Source organism: Pleurodeles waltl, chromosome 6 (genome assembly GCF_031143425.1).
Source record: "Pleurodeles waltl isolate 20211129_DDA chromosome 6, aPleWal1.hap1.20221129, whole genome shotgun sequence".
NCBI classification, from domain to species: Eukaryota; Metazoa; Chordata; class Amphibia; order Caudata; family Salamandridae; genus Pleurodeles; species Pleurodeles waltl.
In genome coordinates this window covers 608,339,296-608,356,884 of record NC_090445.1, presented here as the reverse complement: position 1 = coordinate 608,356,884, position 17,589 = coordinate 608,339,296, and the positions used below count along the sequence as shown (strand labels likewise).

The 17,589-nt window shown below is 43.0% G+C and overlaps 1 protein-coding gene across 1 annotated transcript in view; it reads left to right on the top strand.

Annotated features, from left to right (window-relative positions):
* Positions 1 to 17,589, top strand: part of CACNA1S (calcium voltage-gated channel subunit alpha1 S) — a 381,085-nt gene that overhangs the window by 328,918 nt on the left and 34,578 nt on the right. The window contains exon 38 of the mRNA XM_069238889.1: positions 8,318 to 8,442. Coding sequence (XP_069094990.1) covers positions 8,318 to 8,442 — 125 coding nt within the window. The remainder of the gene's footprint in view (positions 1 to 8,317; positions 8,443 to 17,589) is intronic.

The window sequence follows — 17,589 nt, the reverse complement described above, 5'->3', positions numbered from 1 at the left end:
TAAACTTACACTTGTAGATTTACCCATGTGTAAATTTACCATTGTGGATAGCCCCCTGTGTCTCCATCGCTTCCATCTTTGAAGGAGCAGTCTTATACTCTTGGGGTTAAGCAGATGCCTATAACACATTTTATTCCAAAAAGGTTGAGGTTTACTGGGCCTCTTTCATGAGGTGCATGATGCCCTAGTAGATGTTAGATGGAGGTGAACAAAACACCTGCCTTGGTGCAGGTGGCTTAAATTCTGCACATTCTGCATTCTGAAGCCTTTTGACCTAATCAAGGCGACTGTGGTTGAGGTTCTGAATTTTTCCTTGTGTATTTTCAAGAAGGATCTATGGGTCCAATCTGTGAGAGATGATAGGGAAGCACTTTCATTTTGTTTTGAGGAAAGCTGATAAATAGTCTTTCTTCGACATCTTACATGTTGAAGCAGTCGGTGAAAATGTTTGTCCTGTGCTCTAAATTATGGTTCAGCTCACTTGTTGGCTTCACTATTTTAACCTGTTCACAGTTAGGATGTGAGGAAAGTTACACTAAAAAGTGTTGACCATTTTGTCCTTCATAAGCGGTTCATGATTTTCAGACAATATTTGTGGATATCTAAGTGGGCAAAAGCTCATATTTGAAAGTTGCACCATAAATGGAGTGGAAACTATATTTAGAAGGCAGCTGGGAAAATGGTGAGGGGGCTAAGCAGTCGCATTACTATTACCCATCATTTCAGCATCCCTTCTATAGCAAACAACCAAAGGCAGTCAGATACATTTATTATAGTTCTTTAATGATCTTTAGGTCTTTATTTTCTTTAAAAATAAATTTGTGTTATCTTTTTCAATTGGTCACAGAGTATTATTTTAAGGAATATATAGTCCCTAAACTTTTTCTGCCACTGCTTCCATCCAAGGAGACTGCAATGGATATAAGTCATTATATTTTATGTTCCAATAAGTCTCAAATGTGCAGACAGCATTTTATTGCCTTGTTTTGCAGTTTTACATAGCATGAACTTGGCCCAAAGGAGTTGGGAAACTTTACAAGAACACCAGATCACATTACACAATGTCAGATTATTTTTCATAAGCAGAGGGAGATTACGTGACTTGGCCGGAATCATGTAATGTTTGCCAATACCAGGACTCAGACCGGGTTTCCTAGTTCCAAAGTCAGCAGCTCTTGCTGTCAGACCACATCTTCTCCCCTTAAAAGTCCTTGAAAAGGTATAAATGTTGTAAAACAGACAATATTGTGATGGACATCCTCATGTATAAGGAGTCTCGTGAGGCAGCCACAGGAAATGTGTAACACTCCCCACTGCTGTAACTGTGTGGTAAACAGTGCTGGGTTCCAGTCTGTGGCTAGGCTACCTTTGAAAATATTCGACCTGCAGAGAGAGCAGAGTATCCTTTGGAACCAGTATTACTGATGACATGGAACTTGTTCTTCCCTACCGGATAGAGCATGCATATCAGAGGTTAGTGTGAGCCTGATGCCAACATTTAATACAGGCCCCCTTGGATGATTCTTCCCTTTGACCAGGTGCTATAAGCAGCACGTGTTTGCAAGTATTAAACAAGCACTGGCAAAAACAATCTTTTGGACCTGTTGGCTTTGCCAGTGGTTTTAGCCATGCTGTACAGCATATCTGATGCTATGCAGCATGGCTAATAAACAGGAAAAACACCTACAAGGGCAGCTGCATCACTAATCATGCTCTTGCTTACAAAATGACAGAAGCAATGGGAGGGTGAAGGGAACAACACAGGGAATGGGTGGAGGCAGCGCATGGATGTGCCGGGGGAAGCAGCATAGAGGGTGTGAATAGGGAAAGTAATATGAATGTAATAAGGAGGGACGCAAAAACAGACCGAGCATTATGGGAGGGGTGGAAGCAAAAAACAAGAGAGATCAACATGGAGGTAAAGAGTACAGGACAGTGTCTTGAAAGGCAAAGCTGTATAAAAGTGAAAGCCTATCTAAGAGTGGCTTGAGGACAAGGTAAAACGTAAAATAAAGTGTCATTTTTGTAATGTTATGTAAAGAAATGCTCTAAAAGATACTGGCAAACATGCTGCATGTTAAAATCGAACTGCATTCTCATTAAATGCTTATGAAATGAATTATGATGAGAGAAGTGGAAAAACAGAGATTGTGGAAATGCATACACTCTCATGGAGCGCTTTTAGAAAAACAAAAACACGTTTCCATAAAACAAACACTTTGTGGAACGATAAAAAGAGCCAGTCAGAGAGATGGTAAACAGGTTATGCTTAGTGAGAGGGACAAAGACTAGATAGATGGGCTGAAACAAATAAAACAATTGAAAAGAAAGCAGAAACTAGGAGAGACAAACAAAATTCCCGTTGACATGCCGCCAATAAGTCTTTCAATACCACGTACTTCTGGCAGACATGGAATTAAAAATGTAGTTCAGTGAAAGCGAAAACATGACATCTTGTACCCTGTAATGGTCTGGCCACACGAGCGGCATCATTATTAATGAAGATGGCAGGCTGGCTTTCAATTAAAAACCTATCAATGAATGGTGAAGGCGAGCAGGGCCCTGGAGAGCTCCGGGCCTGGAGCATAAAGCCCTCTCTGCCTCCTGCCCTCCAAGTCCCCGTAGCAGCCCTGATACATGCATCCCAAAAAATCACACAGAAATGTATACTGACAACAGCTGCAGACAGTGTGTCCGTGTTCGATAATATGTGCGACCATCAAGAAGTGTGCATGTACTACAGAGTAGAACAGTGCCACTCTGTATACTGCCACTTTTCGGATCTATTCACAGAAATAACAAAACAACGGAGGATATTATCCACCTATTTGCTGAGATCCTGCAATAATTCTCAGCAGCTGTACATACAGTGAAACAAGCTTGCACTGGAACAGTTTCACATTCTTATTAATAGAAATGGTCTTTGTTAAGAGTGAGACACTCAATCCCTTCGGCGCTTTTAGTTTCGGAGCATTGCATAAAAGGTAATTATCGCTGCAGGGGTGTGTGGGAGGGCTTGACACTCATCCCTCGCCTTGGATAAAGGCATGAAACCTAAAGAGCCCAGGATGCGTGGGTATTAATTAGTTGATGGTAAACACTTGTCAGATAAAGGAAAGGCCTAGGGTGGGCAGCTGTGTAATACTATTTTGAGGCATACTTCGGAGTCAGCCTGAGATACTTTCAGGGAGCTGCACAAACCTCTATAAAGGTAATGGAGCAGGTAACTTTATTTCTAAGCTGGTGCTGAGAAATCTGTTGCTTTAAACAATCTAAGAAAGCACCTTAATGTTGACAAAATAAACGTTTTTTTAATTTTTGCCTCAGATTCCTAATTCACCATGATGTTGCAAACAGCAAATGAAACAAGCATTTGCTATGCAATGTGTCTTGCGTTTGCTCGGGTTTGAGCTATTAGCGTTGTAAATTCCTAACTGGACTTTTCTTGCCACATAAATTGAAACTGAAAAGTAAAACAGTTGACTTTAAGAGAGCCAATTCAATGTGCCACAGCCGCCATGAGCGCGAAGGAGAGACACAAAAGGAAAAAGACTTTTGCTCACAAACGTATCAACAAAAGTGCAATTACCCATGTAACAGGGTCGGTGCATTTACCAATGATAACAAAGGATTTTAAAAGGCAAGCCCAGGAACGAGCGATAGTGATGGGCGTAGGGGCATGGTTAAAAGCCTACAAATAGATTACAACAGGTCAAAGCGATTGCACGCTCCACCTAAAAAGGGTGCATGTTGGATACATACAGCACTAAAATAAAAACAATGGTGGTGAAACTAAGTGGGTGCCTGCTGAATTGGGAAGAGTGGCTCTTCGCTAAGACAAACGCACACCATGGTTCTGCACAAGAACCTGAAGACCACCCATATTTTTGGAGCAATGGCAGATGCTGGTACGTCAGCGGGCACTGGAGGGTTATAGAATTTGAGTGTTTGTGATTTCTAGGACAGTATTGTGTCTGTCTGTCGCAGTCAGGCCGTTCATGATGTCCAGCTTTACTTATGGTTAGCACTCTCGCTTTTCGTTTACCAATGCCATTATCTATTTAATATTTATTTATTTTTTGTATTTATTTTTTGTTTCAACTTCCGTTGTGAAAAAGATTTTCTAACAAATGAGCTAGTTTTTCCAAGCTAATATATATTCCATTGTTGACCCTGAGCCCAAGAAATATTAATTTCATATATGCGGTATCCGAAGGGACCAAAACAGAGGGGAGGAAATAAATAATTTAAAAAAACCACTTACCTTACCGTCCTCTCACCTCCTGCTCCTCTTTAAACATAGCATGTAAGCAGCACCAGGATTGGTCTGAGCGGCAGTCACTGTCACTCAAACACAAGCCTTGAGTCTGTGCTGTCTCTCCAGCCTGGCTGTGCATGCAGCCGGGCTGGAGAAACCTAAGTGCACATGTGTGTATGGCCAGCCTCAGGCGGGTGGCCAAACACACATGTGCACTCTCCTCCTTCTCCCACCTCCCGTGGCCCTGCCCCGCCCCACCCCTTCCCTGTGCTGCTGGCTGAGTCAGCAGATGAAAAATGAAACAATAGAAAACTATTGTTTCATTTTTTATCTCCTGGTTCTTGGGTGGGGGGGTGATGCTCATTCACCATATTGAAGGAGCTGCCCCTGATAGTTTATAAAACAGTGCTTTAATTTGCATTGTTTGCAATTCATCCATTTCTAAAACGATCTTTGGGTTACAATACTGCCTACACACAAACCACAGAGACACCCTTGCTCATTAGGCTCTCTTGCATGAAGCATTGTGGGGCTGGTTTGATCAAGTTTGCCATGGTTGATGCTGGGTTCTAAACCATTTTAGGGGTTAGGGTGCCTGCTCTCCCTGCTAACCACAACCTAGTACCCACAGGGTTCGAGCCTGGTGCCCTTGCTGTATAACACTAATCTTCAGTTTATCAGTTAGGAGCAAATAAGTGAAAGCTAGAGATATTATTCAACCTGAACAACTTTTTATTAATCATGTCTGTAGGATGTGATCATACAGTGACAGCAAAGATTTACTTGAGGATTCTGCAGAGTCTATGGTGTTGCAGAAAGCTGGAATTGGCAAACTAAGTGGGTTTGGTGGTCTATGCCCTTCCATAGATATATCAAGTTTGTAAAGTATGTGCATTTAGGTTGCTTTTATCCATATTAGACCACAACCTAAATAAAACTGAAAAAAATGTATTGTGTATGCTCCAGTGTAATATGGATTAAAGTATTGTAGTTTATTTCAAATGTCCTCTTTGTCTTAAATAATTTGCCCTATAGCTCCCTTTCCCTTTTTTATGGTGACAAAGGGCCTCATTATGAGTTTGGCAGGTGGCGGAGGCCGCCCGCCAAACTCATACTGCCGAGAGACAGCCTGTGCGGTCCAAACACCGCCGGCCCTATTTAGAGTTCACCGCAGGGCTTCAACATTGCAGCCGGCTCGTAATCCAGCCGGCAGCAATGTGGTGGTGCGGTGGGTGCAGTAGCACCTGTCACACATTCCACTGCCCTTAATTTAGGAAGTGGAATGCACGGCGGGGCTGTTCATGGGGCCCCCATTCGGCCAGCATTTACATGACGGTAGAACCGCCATGAAAAGGCTGGCGGTATGGGGACTCGTAATCCAGAGGCAGCGCTTACAACCGCTGGAACTGCTAGGCTGGCGGCAGCCTGGTGGTGTTGGCGGTCTGACTGTGGCAGCTCCGCCACAGTCGTAATTTGGCAGTCAGACCGCCATGACGGAAGCCGCCCGCCAAACTCATACTGCTGAGAGACAGCCTGTGCGGTCCAAACACCGCTGGCCCTATTTAGAGTTCACCGCAGGGCCTCAACATTGCAGCCGGCTCGTAATCCAGCCGGCAGCAATGTGGTGGTGCGGCGGGTGCAGTAGCACCTGTCACACATTCCACTGCCCTTAATTCGGGAAGTGGAATGCACGGCGGGGCTGTGCATGGGGCCCCCTGCACTGCCCATGTCAAGTGCATGGGCAGTGCAGGGGCCCCCAGGGGGCTCCCTGGCGCCCCCATTCGGCCAGCATTTACATGACGGTAGAACCGCCATGAAAAGGCTAGCGGTATGGGGACTCGTAATCCAGAGGCATCGCTTACAACCGCTGGAACTGCTAGGCTGGCGGCAACCTGGTGGTGTTGGCGGTCTGACTGTGGCAGCTCCGCCACGGTCATAATTTGGCAGTCAGACCGCCATGACTGCAGCATTCCGCCATTTGGCGGTCAGACCGCCATGACTGCAGCGTTCCGACCGCCACTATGAGTCTGGCGGTCTCATGACCGCCAGGCTCATAATGAGGGCCAAAGTCTGTGAAGTGGGCACCCCAAAAGACATTGTGCTTAAAGCCTCCAAGTGCTTTACTGTTGCACTAGTTGTAGATTTCAAAGCTGAACACATCATTTCAGATGTGGTGGCCCCTGAGTAGGCAAGAGTGTTCAAGATGGGCCAGTAGTATACACTGTTTTAAAATGACACCATAGTTTCTGTTGCTTCTACCCTTCTGTATCAAAAATGAAAACATTGTTCGACTAAAAAGCAAAATGGATGAATTTTGAACACGTTTTGTTACTCGTCCAAAACATTCCACTTAATTTAGAAGCCTCCCAGACAGAACAAAGACTTTATAGATGAATTCTCAAACTTCTCAAACCTCCTCACCACTTAATCCAATTCACTCATCCAAAGAGCCCTCTGGTAGGACTTCAAACCAGACAAGCACAGAAAAAGAAGACATCCTACTCAACCTCTTTGGCAGGCTCAATGTGGCTCAGCATGTTCACCCAACCAACCCACTCCAAAGGCAGCATCCTCAACATAATGTAATCAACATGACTAAACACATTGTGTACCTGCCATACCCCTCACCCTACTTCATGCGCAACCAGCACATCAAGGCAAACCCAACAGCGACATTCTAATGCTTCTTGGATATCTCCATTAGCAATTTAAAGCTCAAATTATTCTTGTGTACTAACGCCTCCCACCTCAAAACATTCAACATGAGTTTCTTCTCAACAGCTCCAGTTCACTCCTAGAAAGCCAAGAAAATGCACATCTCTCCTAACTACAAATAAAGATGATCCCTTTTTTCTGATTTACTTCTGGACCTATTTACCACCTTCAGCACTGTTAACCACACCACCCTAGTCCCTCCCTCACCCTGATGGAACTCCAATTGTTCAACTCACCTGCCTGCACCATCTTTTAGACCAGCTGCAGTGGCCAGAGAGGAAGTCTTACGATCAGCAAGCCCCACCTGCCTGGCTGACCAGCTCATCATCTCAGGTTGCTCGTGACACTCATGCAACCAGAACACCACAAAGCAAGCCTTATCTCTCTCCATGCATCCAGAATCTGTAAAGGCATCCACAGCCCTCCTTCCTTTCAAGAGATGTAGACAGTCCTCTTGACAGAACACTAGTTCTCAGCACTAGAAATACTTCTCTTCCTCTACTGCATCACAGCAATTCAACACTCCTCCTTGCTGGAAACACTCTTCGGATTGTATTTTTGTTGTGTCCCAGTACAGATCTACACTGCTTGTAGCTGGCTATGTGCTACATAAATACCCAATACGTATATGCAAGATGCTCTTTTACTTTTCAAAAATTCACTGAATAAATGTATAAAGAGAAATTTGTTACCATACAGTTCAGATTTTTTTGTCAAAACAAAATCATTTCTTTGTTTCTAAATGGCTTTTTGGAATTATGAATCACCAATTTACACTGTAATGCCAGAAAAAGTCATTTTGTTGATAGTGGAGTAGTATGGCATGTTTGCAGTGATTCGGTCAAAAGGTAAAGTTTGTGTTTGATAATGAACAGACTAATTACTAATCCATAATTATTAGCACCCCTGCGTTCTCCATCGCCCAATGCTGAGCTGTATGAGGCCATTTGCTGTGTTGGTCCTAGAACCATCTCCTGTTGGGTGACAGTTTTCTCAATGTACCCTTCTCCTGAGTCACCTTGGCACCAGGGCCTCTGGCTCTGAAGTGATACAGAGTCATTATTTAAAGGTCTGTGTGTCACTCAAAAGGCCTTGATAGTTCTATTCACATTGCCAAAACCGTCTGATAGGAAACATACAGATATACCCACAGAATATTGCCTCAAAGTCCACTAGCTCTTGGTCAGTGATGCCTATGTCAGGCTATTCCTGACCTTTAACTCTGTTATCAACCCTATAAAGATTACAAAGACATTAGCCTATTGGATCCTGTGAATTCAGACGTGATGTCAGTTTCTGTATTATCAGTTGTGTAATGAGCTCTGCCTGGTTTTCTCTTGACAGATGATGAAGTCACAGTAGGCAAATTTTACGCCACCTTCCTGATCCAGGAGCATTTCCGAAAATTCATGAAGCGACAGGAGGAATACTATGGCTACCGACCAAAAAAGAATGCAGTGCAAATTCAGGTGGGTAAAGGGTGTGCCAGGAACGTTACCCAGGCCACATGCATTACACCTGCAGTCTGGTTTTCAAACGTTTTAAGCACATGAACCCATTTACTTTTACTAAACCAAGATCGATGGTTTTGTGAGAACACTCCAAGATTATTAAATTGACCTTGATGTATAATTTTCTAATCTGACCCTGCTAAATGAGGCCAGGAGAAACTACTGCCAATGAGTTTGAGAAGCATGCAAGAGAAAAACTTAAAACATCTTCCCTGGTTGAATATGTCCCAAAAGATGCAAAAATCCCTCTGAATAAATTTGTAATTTTCTAAATGATTATCTGGGGCCGTATTACATTAAGTATCTCAGGGTTGCAACAGGCGTCTTTGCACACCCCCGGGCATTTTGATATTACAGAAGGAGCCGCAGACTCTTCTGAGACCCCTTCTGTAATACCGATTGTGCTGGTGCACATATAGTGCAAGCACTATCATCAGGGGGCATTCCCTTATTTGCATGGAGGAGTGGCACCATACAAATAAGGGAATCACTTTGCCACATGCCTTATTACTTACATGGGTGCAGAGGCAAACATGCCTTTAAAAGGCATACTGAAAATGCACCATAAAATGTTGGTGCACTTACAGTACGCCTTCTAAAGGGAGAGCTCTGGGTGGAAGAAAAGAGGTCCCATGGATCCCTCAGACATACCCTTGGAGGCAGGTGCAGTCACTCACTGTACCCCGTCTGCAAGTGGATCTCTAATCCCCCTTAAAGTGCAGGCAAGTTGCCGCCTGCAGTGAGAAACACTGAACAGCTTTTAAACAGCTGCTCCATATTTCTCTGAAATTAGCTGCCCCTTGGGCAGCATGAGTTCGGGGCTGCCCTGGGTTCAGCGCATTCATGCCCTGATTTATACTTTTTTTTTTTGCTGCATTTGCGTCATTTTTTTACGCAAACGCCGCGCAAACTTACAAAATACAATTATACTTTGTAAGTTTGCGCTGCTTTTGCATAAAATAAACAACGCAAATGCAGCACAAAAATAAGTATAAATCAGGGCCTCAGTGTAATATGGCAAACTATTCTTGTTTGGGCAGTATTCTGTGGTAGAGACCCTGGTCCCCCTAAAGATTTAGGGCCTGATTTAGAGTTTGCCGGAGGGCTCACTCCGTCACAAATGTGCTGGATATCCCATTTGCCACATTACAAGTTCCGTAGTCTGTAATGGAACTGTAGTATGGTGGACGGGATATCCGTCACCTTTGTGATGCAGTAACCCCCTCCGTCAAACTCCAAATCAAGCTCTTCATCTCTGCTCTAAACTATGTTTCATACTCCAAAATAATGTAAGCGTTTTTCTTGGTTAGGTGATTTATTTATATTATACAAAAAGTCTGCACCCACTAATTTAAACACAATTTAATAAAGACAGGGTATTGTTGCCTATAGATAAAAAACATCAGCTTGTGTTTTTTTTTTTTTTTTAAATAAAGGATTGTAAATCCAATAGAATAATAATTTCAGGAATAAAGAGTTTCTGATTTAGTACTGTGAAAAGTCTCGGAGACTGCAGGCTAGTGCACAGCTCTCAGAAGGTGGAAGCAATTGGTGTCTTTCGATGCAGAGTCCGTCATCAATAAACCGCTGTCTTTAAAGGTCTGATGAGAGCCAGTCAGTGTAAAACAGATCGTGGAATGTTGAGGGCAAAGCCTGTTAAATGTCAGGTAGGTCAATGCCTCTCTGCGGTCAGCATTAAGGAAATCTTAAAATCTGGAAATGTCAGGCAGACAAAGCCTTTTAAACGGCCAATAGAAGGAGGGTCGAGTGAGGCACGTGTCAGGAGAGCGGGGCAATCTGGCGGGGGTCCAAGGAAAGAACGTCGCAAAAGTTGTGGCAACTTATGTTCCACTGACTTCCCTCGTTTGTCGCGGTTCGTTCAGCGGTAAACTTACGATAAGGGGGAGGCTTTGTACCTTTCCTATAGCTACAAAATTTGCTTTATTTCAGAAATTAAATCTAGCAAGTGCACTCACGCCAAGAAATAGGTCCAAACTCTGTAACATCATTCATCTTGCCCACACACCCCCAGGCCAAGCTTTGCTGACGAGATCGGCGCACTTAACCCACAAGTGAACACTGAATACCTTTTTGTGGCCGATGAGAGACGATTCTATTGAAAACCCGCTATCATCGCGCTAAATCGGACACCTTTACTGTCCCAGATTCAGAGATCCCTTCATATAAAGCGGTTAGTGTGGGCAGTAGGGAGACGCATATCCTGTCTATTGTCATCTTTCTGCCTCACCCCTGGAGGGCGGGCGCTTCTCGTGACATCTTACCTGCTAGGAGAGCACACAGGGACCGTACCACCATTGTCGGGGAGATACAGTATCCGGAGCACAGTGCATTCAGGCTGCCCTGGCGCCTCAGGCCCCTCCAGGCTGGTCCAAGGCTAATTACGGTGTGTCCAGTGTATCAGATGAGCGTGAAGGGGAAAGGAAGTGGGCGGTGTTCTGGTGTCTCTGTGAAGGGTGCACACCCACAACCTGCATTGTCTCCTAATTCTTAAATAATGGGTAATGTTTGACTCAAATGGAAGGCACGCATTTTATTCACCTGAAAAGGATGAGTTGACTGTGCCAAGATTCAAACACGGGACATGTAGTTTACACACAGACGTCTATGGTTGGGTGTGCGCCATACTGAGCTACATAGGCAGCCTACATACTCTTGTCTCTTCTCTGGGCAGTGCGGTTAATGTACTTTTCTGCTGTTTTGATAGTGTCCTTGATATATGTATGGTACAAACACAACTTTCCCAGTTGCTCAGTTAAATGGTATTCGGCGTACAGCAAGTTAACCAATGGGTAAGTAGTCAGTGTAGGGGTGTATTCGTTTCTATTCGACTTATTTTGTGCAGTCTGGATTGATAAAATCAGGAGTGTAGGAAAAAGGTATAAGGGGTAAGAAACGGACCCCTACTAACAGGTACAAGTAATAGCATCACAATTGAGGTTCCCCTCTCCTGTGAACCAGGCTCATTCACTTTTGAACTTTCTACAGTTCTGAAGCCCACTGAGCTACTCTTCTTGAAGCAAAACCTTAAAGAAATGTCATTGTCCCCACTTGCAAAATTCAGAGGTACTACTAGTAGAAGTGACTGACAGCGACTTCATTCTTGTGCTTGTTACATCTAATTCCTAGTACACAGACCACTACATGGGCCGCAGACTTCATGTGATGTCTTACAGAGCCATCATACCCAAGTCAACAAATCTGGTACTCGCGCCCCACTCAGGCCATCATGTAGATGTCTATTGGGAAGTCTTTGCATAGTCAATGAGGATATTGAAAATGTACCTATCCCCAAGGTTGCACAAACACATGAATGAACATAGCACCCTTGCAACTACATAATGGGAGTTCAGAGCCAGTTCGAGAATTAAGATCTCTCTTCTTGACATGATGGATAGGCTGTTTCAGAACTCTGGTGGAGAAGGCGTGAGCATGGTAATCTTAATGGGCAATGAGGAAGCATTTTATGAGATTGTGATCAATTGCATTTATGTGGTAGGGGCATTGTGGCTCATATCTTTCTGAACTGATTTTAATATTTCCTTAGAGGGAGGATACAACGTGCCAAGTTGGATTTGTAATTCTCCCGTGCCACCTGTGGCATTCTTGATGAATCACCCCTTTCTCTCATGTTGTGCACTATGTATATCAGAAACTTGATGACCATCATCCAGTCATTGCTTCAGCTTCCATTTTTCCACTGATGACACTCATTATAAGCAATGTAGAGGAATTCCAAAGAACTGGATGTACTGCAAACCTGATAAAAATAAATCCACTGATAGTATACAAGAATTTGCTTACGTTTAGTGGGAGAAAACTGAGGTCTTTTTATATGATCCAGTGAGAAAGGCAAGACCCTGAAGTTACAGTTGGGACCATCACCTTTATGTTTTTCTATCAGAATGTTACTCCTCAATTATAAGTAAACACCTAGGGAGCTTGTTGGAAAGTCCCTATCCATTGAATCATAAGTAGATTTGGTGGTGAAAAGTTTTGATTTTCATTTTATCTAAATAATTATCTTTATTCAGACTCCAAAACCTGAGTTGTATTGTATCACATTCAAACTCCACACTTTTGACTTCACAGCTAAGCTTCTCCAAAAGGCCTTGGACTCCCAGCTTTCCAACTACTCAGTACCATGGTTAGCGGAGAAAACCTGTATAATTGCTTGGTGAGGATACAGGAAAAGGCTTCAGATACCTTGTTAGTGTTATAGCTCAGTAGATAAATCTCTATTGCTCAAGAGGGGTGAGTCATGTCACATTCTTTTAATGTGCATGGAATTTTTATTTTCACTCATTGCATTCATAATATCTTCATCCAGAAAACACCTCAACGTCTATTTCCATAGAGACTAGGAGAGGGTAAACTTCCAGTTAGCAATATCAACCAAAAGACTGATCCCACCCCATCTCAGAGGAACTCTCCAGCAATGAGAATTAAAGGAAAAGAAAAGCTGTATTTTATATTTAAAAAAATTAGGTAACGTTTAGGAAATGTGCCTTTTCTGCAGGGTCATTCCGGATTTGTTTTTGCCATTTGTTGGATCTTATTTTGTTGTTGGCCGTAGAACTCAGTGCACTTTACCATTGGAAACCAGTGATATGTTAACAGGTTCTCTGCAGAAGGCTGTCTGAATGTCCTCAGGCAGCTCTAGCTCAGCTTTCCCTTTTAACGGGGCTGGATAAAGGATCTCCATGGAAGTACATTTTCTAGGCAGCGGCAAGCACAACAGTAGGACCTTGGGCAGAGTCTTAAGCTTAGTCACAGCTGAGGGGAACAACCAGCAGTAAGATACACACATCCAGGAAGGCTCTAGAGCAGGTCCATTCAGGTCTTTTCATAGTAAGGTTCTTCAGTTGGCTGGAGATGGATTTTTTTATTTCCATTTCTTGGTATTTGTACCAGCTGTCCACTTCCATTAAAATTCAAAGCCGTCGACCAATCAAACTGTAGCTAGCAATCTCACACCTTAACAATACAGATGTATATTCCAGACTGTCTCCTTTGCCAGATAGACAAGTTGGAGGTGTATTTACCTGGCAGTGCATGCATGCCCTGGCTATGTACCACCAGGCAGGTAATAGTCTGGCTGGAAATGTTGTGTATCTCAGTCCGACGAGTTCTAGCAGGAATGAGAAGTGGATAATGGGCTATCCTTGTCATTTCTGTGTAATTTTTCATTTTATACACAAAACATACACACACCCACACACACACAAATCTCATACATACGTACACAACACACAGACACACATGGTGGGGGTATCTTTTAGGGGGGCTCCCATTTCTCCAATAGACAACAAGGATGTCAGTAGGGATGCATGAAATTTATCAGGGTGGCCCATAGGACTGTAAGAATTCAACACATGCATAAACTCGGGTATAAAATCAAAAAAATGTGGATATGGTCCTTACAATATGCAAAATACAACTTGAAGGCTGTCATCGTATGTCATTATTTAAATTATCTGTTCTTAATGGAACTAATCATTCTCGATCTTTAGAATGTCCTCCTGTGGCTATTGATCACCTTTCACAATCAATGGTACCATAATCAGTCTTTTATCAATGCAACAGTGCTAACCGATCCCTCTGTTCCAAGTACTCACTGATAAAATACATAAGCAGTTGGTTGTTACTACCTGGCAAGTGGTAAAGAAGTTTTAATTGGAAAATATTTGTGTCTGTTCTTTTGGTATTTAATATATATTTTTTTTTCTGTAGGGTAGGGTTGGAGTATTTATTGATAACATGATGGGTGGAAAATTTTTATCTGAAGCTGTTTCCCAACTTTAAGGTTGGGTGATGGCATTATTATCAATGAGTGTCTAACATTTAGTATCGCTGGTTTTAAGCACTGCAAATAACAGGTCTTACCATTACTCAGTTCAGTGGTGCTCATTTAAACATCCCCATGAGACTGAGGTGGTTGTGCTGGGATTCAAACACATCTCAAACAATGTTAGCAGTGACTAACATGGCCATCTTGCCTTCACATAACGTGTCAGCCATGCTGTAGGCTTCCGACAGGTAAAGCTGTATTAAATTTACTATTTTACTGCAGTCAAGAATTTTTAAGCAGTTTGTTTGGATGCTGAGAAATGACTGCTCAATATCAGAACATGGTCCTGATTAATTATCTTTGTGTAGGATTCAACATGTTCCCGTTTTGCTATCTAGTTGTGCAGCTCATAGTTGGCAGGCACATTTTGGAAGAGAGTGATCAAAGCACTATCTCCTTCTAACCTCACTTCTTATTCTAATAGGAAATCTTTCCTCTTCCTGCCAAGTAGTCCACCACTGGCAAGCATTGCATTTCAACATGGTGTAGTGATGTGCTTTAATAAAATGCTCGACCACCATGTTGCATCATTCAGTCCCTGACTCATGGGTCACTTTACTGGTAGGTCAAGGGTGCAGGCTGCACTCTCCTCTGATGCATAGGATAGATGGATGGCACAGACGAGTTAAGACCCACGTGTCTTAGCTGTGAGTAATGAGTGCAAGTGGTATACGAAATAGTGATCCATTTTGGAATGGTCAGAGGTTCATTCTGCTTTAACACTACGTTCCTGGTCCTTTATTTAAGAGTGCCAGATGCAGCAGTATCTTGTTAATGTTAGGGAGCACTCAGCTGTACCAAATAACCAAAGGTTTTGGTTTTTTGCATGGCAAGCACTGGCACAAGCAGTTTGGTTTTCTGCATGTACCCTTGTGCTGTAACAAAATGTAAGGGCAGGAAGCACATATTAGGGAACATCTCGGTGTGGGCCTTGCTCAACGTTGTTGTGAGATTCTTACACAGCAAGCCAGGTCAATGTTATTTTGGGATTCACCCTGATTTCTCTTTGCAAGCAGTCTTTCATGCAAGATGTCCTCCACTTTAGGAAGAGGGAATAATGATGAAAAATGTGGCCCATACTGACATAGCAGCAAGGCCATTCGATTACAATTGGCCTTAAAGGCGACTGCAGTGTCTCCTGCAGGACACACTTGATCCAACTCATGCAGCAGAGGTTACAAGGGATGTAGCACTTTAATTGTATCATAGTAATGTCGTCATGAAGACAATACACGTTCGAACTAATTTAATGCATGAATGAAAGGGAATTCAATTTCGATGACGAATATGAGGTGACGGCAGTGTCACTCCTTAAAGATGCGTCTTCCAGTAAATGAGCACAGTCCGTTTGAGACGACGAGATCATCTCATCTCGTGCCTGAACTATTTAATGGACTAGCACGAAGCCTTTTTTATTTTTGATGACCTATACAATTTCCCTGCAGTGTTATATGGTGAAGGCACATTTTTACTACAATATTGCATTGAACTGATTGAGTCAGGCAGTGCTTTTCCAGAGCCCCATGTCTTATTTGACACTTCCAGTCAGGCTTGATTTAAGTCAGAAGTACTATACACTGGAATTTGTAGTTGCACTTATTTCTATTCAACTTAACAGCTCAGACAGCCCCACTGCGTGCCACACGAAATCTGCAATCTTTACATGTCCTGATATCACACGATAAACACAGGGTGAGATAGAACCTCTGCATGGAGGCTTCCAGCATCTGTGTGGGAGGCTGTGCACCTTAAGTGTCCATTACGCAATTTGTATCCTCCCCAGGCCCAGAAGGCGGATTCAGAAGCCTGGCTTGTAATAGTTTAACGAGGTTAGACGAGATTATTTCGTATTTAACTGGCTCTAGGGCCCGTCCCATTTCCTTCACCCCTCTAGGGCTCTTTATGCAGTGGCAATCAGAAAGGTTGACAAATCTCTCTTAAATAACCCAGCAAGTGAGGGGCTGTTGGCAAATGTAAGGGCTGGCTAAAAATGTCAGACATGACTATAGGCTACTTGGCCGCTGCTACATGACAAGACAAGGAGCTACTTGGTGACTGCGATATTTTCAATTTGGTATTTCAAACTAAAGGCTGAAGTGGCATATCTGCTCACTTAGATTGACCACAATTTGCTAAAATACAAATCAGGCTTACATGACTTAAGATTTAGGGCCTGATTACAACCTTGGCGGATGGGATACTCTGTCACAAATGTGATGGACATCCCACCCAACATTTTACAGGTTCCATAGGATATAATGGAACTTGTAATATGGCGGATGGGATATCCGTCATGTTTGTGACGGAGTTTTCCATCCGCAAAGGTCGTAATCAGGCCCTTAATTTACATTGCAGGTACACATCATTACAATCATCCATTAAGACTATTGTACTGTTGCGGTTCCTCATGAACATTACAGAGGCTATTGCGTAAAGTTAATTTGCCGATTTGCAGCTGTGTGACTCTAAAACTCAATCCTGCATTGTGTCTATGCAAAGGTAAATTCTGCCTAGAGTAGGATTGAGCAGGCTGAAGAACAAAGAGCAATATTTTTGCAGTTAAGACTTCATTATTTAGAAATAAAATTAATGAAAGAAGTGGATTAGGAGATCTAACCATGCATCATGTGCACGCATGAATGTGTGTAGGAAGGGTGTGATGCGTTCCAATTCCTGATTGGGTAGTATTAGATAGCTTTGACAGGGGAATACTGGGCCTCTTGCACTCGTGAACCACTGTGCCACTGTACCTGTTCCACTAATGATAGTTATGCCCTGAAGCAGGAGTTTTTGCGGCACCCTGTGAACAGGTATTTTGCAATGCAAGTAATTAATGCATCAGTCATATTACAAAATGGAGGCAGGTTCACAAACCAGTCATGTGCATAAAACACAGACTGCTTTGTGACCGTACCTTCCTACATCGGCTTCTAAATATCAAAGAGTACACAAAGAGACAAACAATAATTTTTTTGAAGAGGAGAGGACACTTATCTAACCCCTAAGAAAGGGTGACAAAGCCCATAAAGCTCAGGAAGTCAGAAGAACACCAGGGCTGCAAGTACTATAAGGAGGGGGCATCCAGGCATGAAAGACATGCAAGGAAAAAAAACAAAAAAGGTAAGTGAACAGGCTGAGTGTACAATGTTGGAGAGCAAACCAACTCACAATGTTGCCAGGCTTTGAAAGGCAGGGGACAGTGGGCCAGATGTGCAAACATTAGGAATACTGATTGC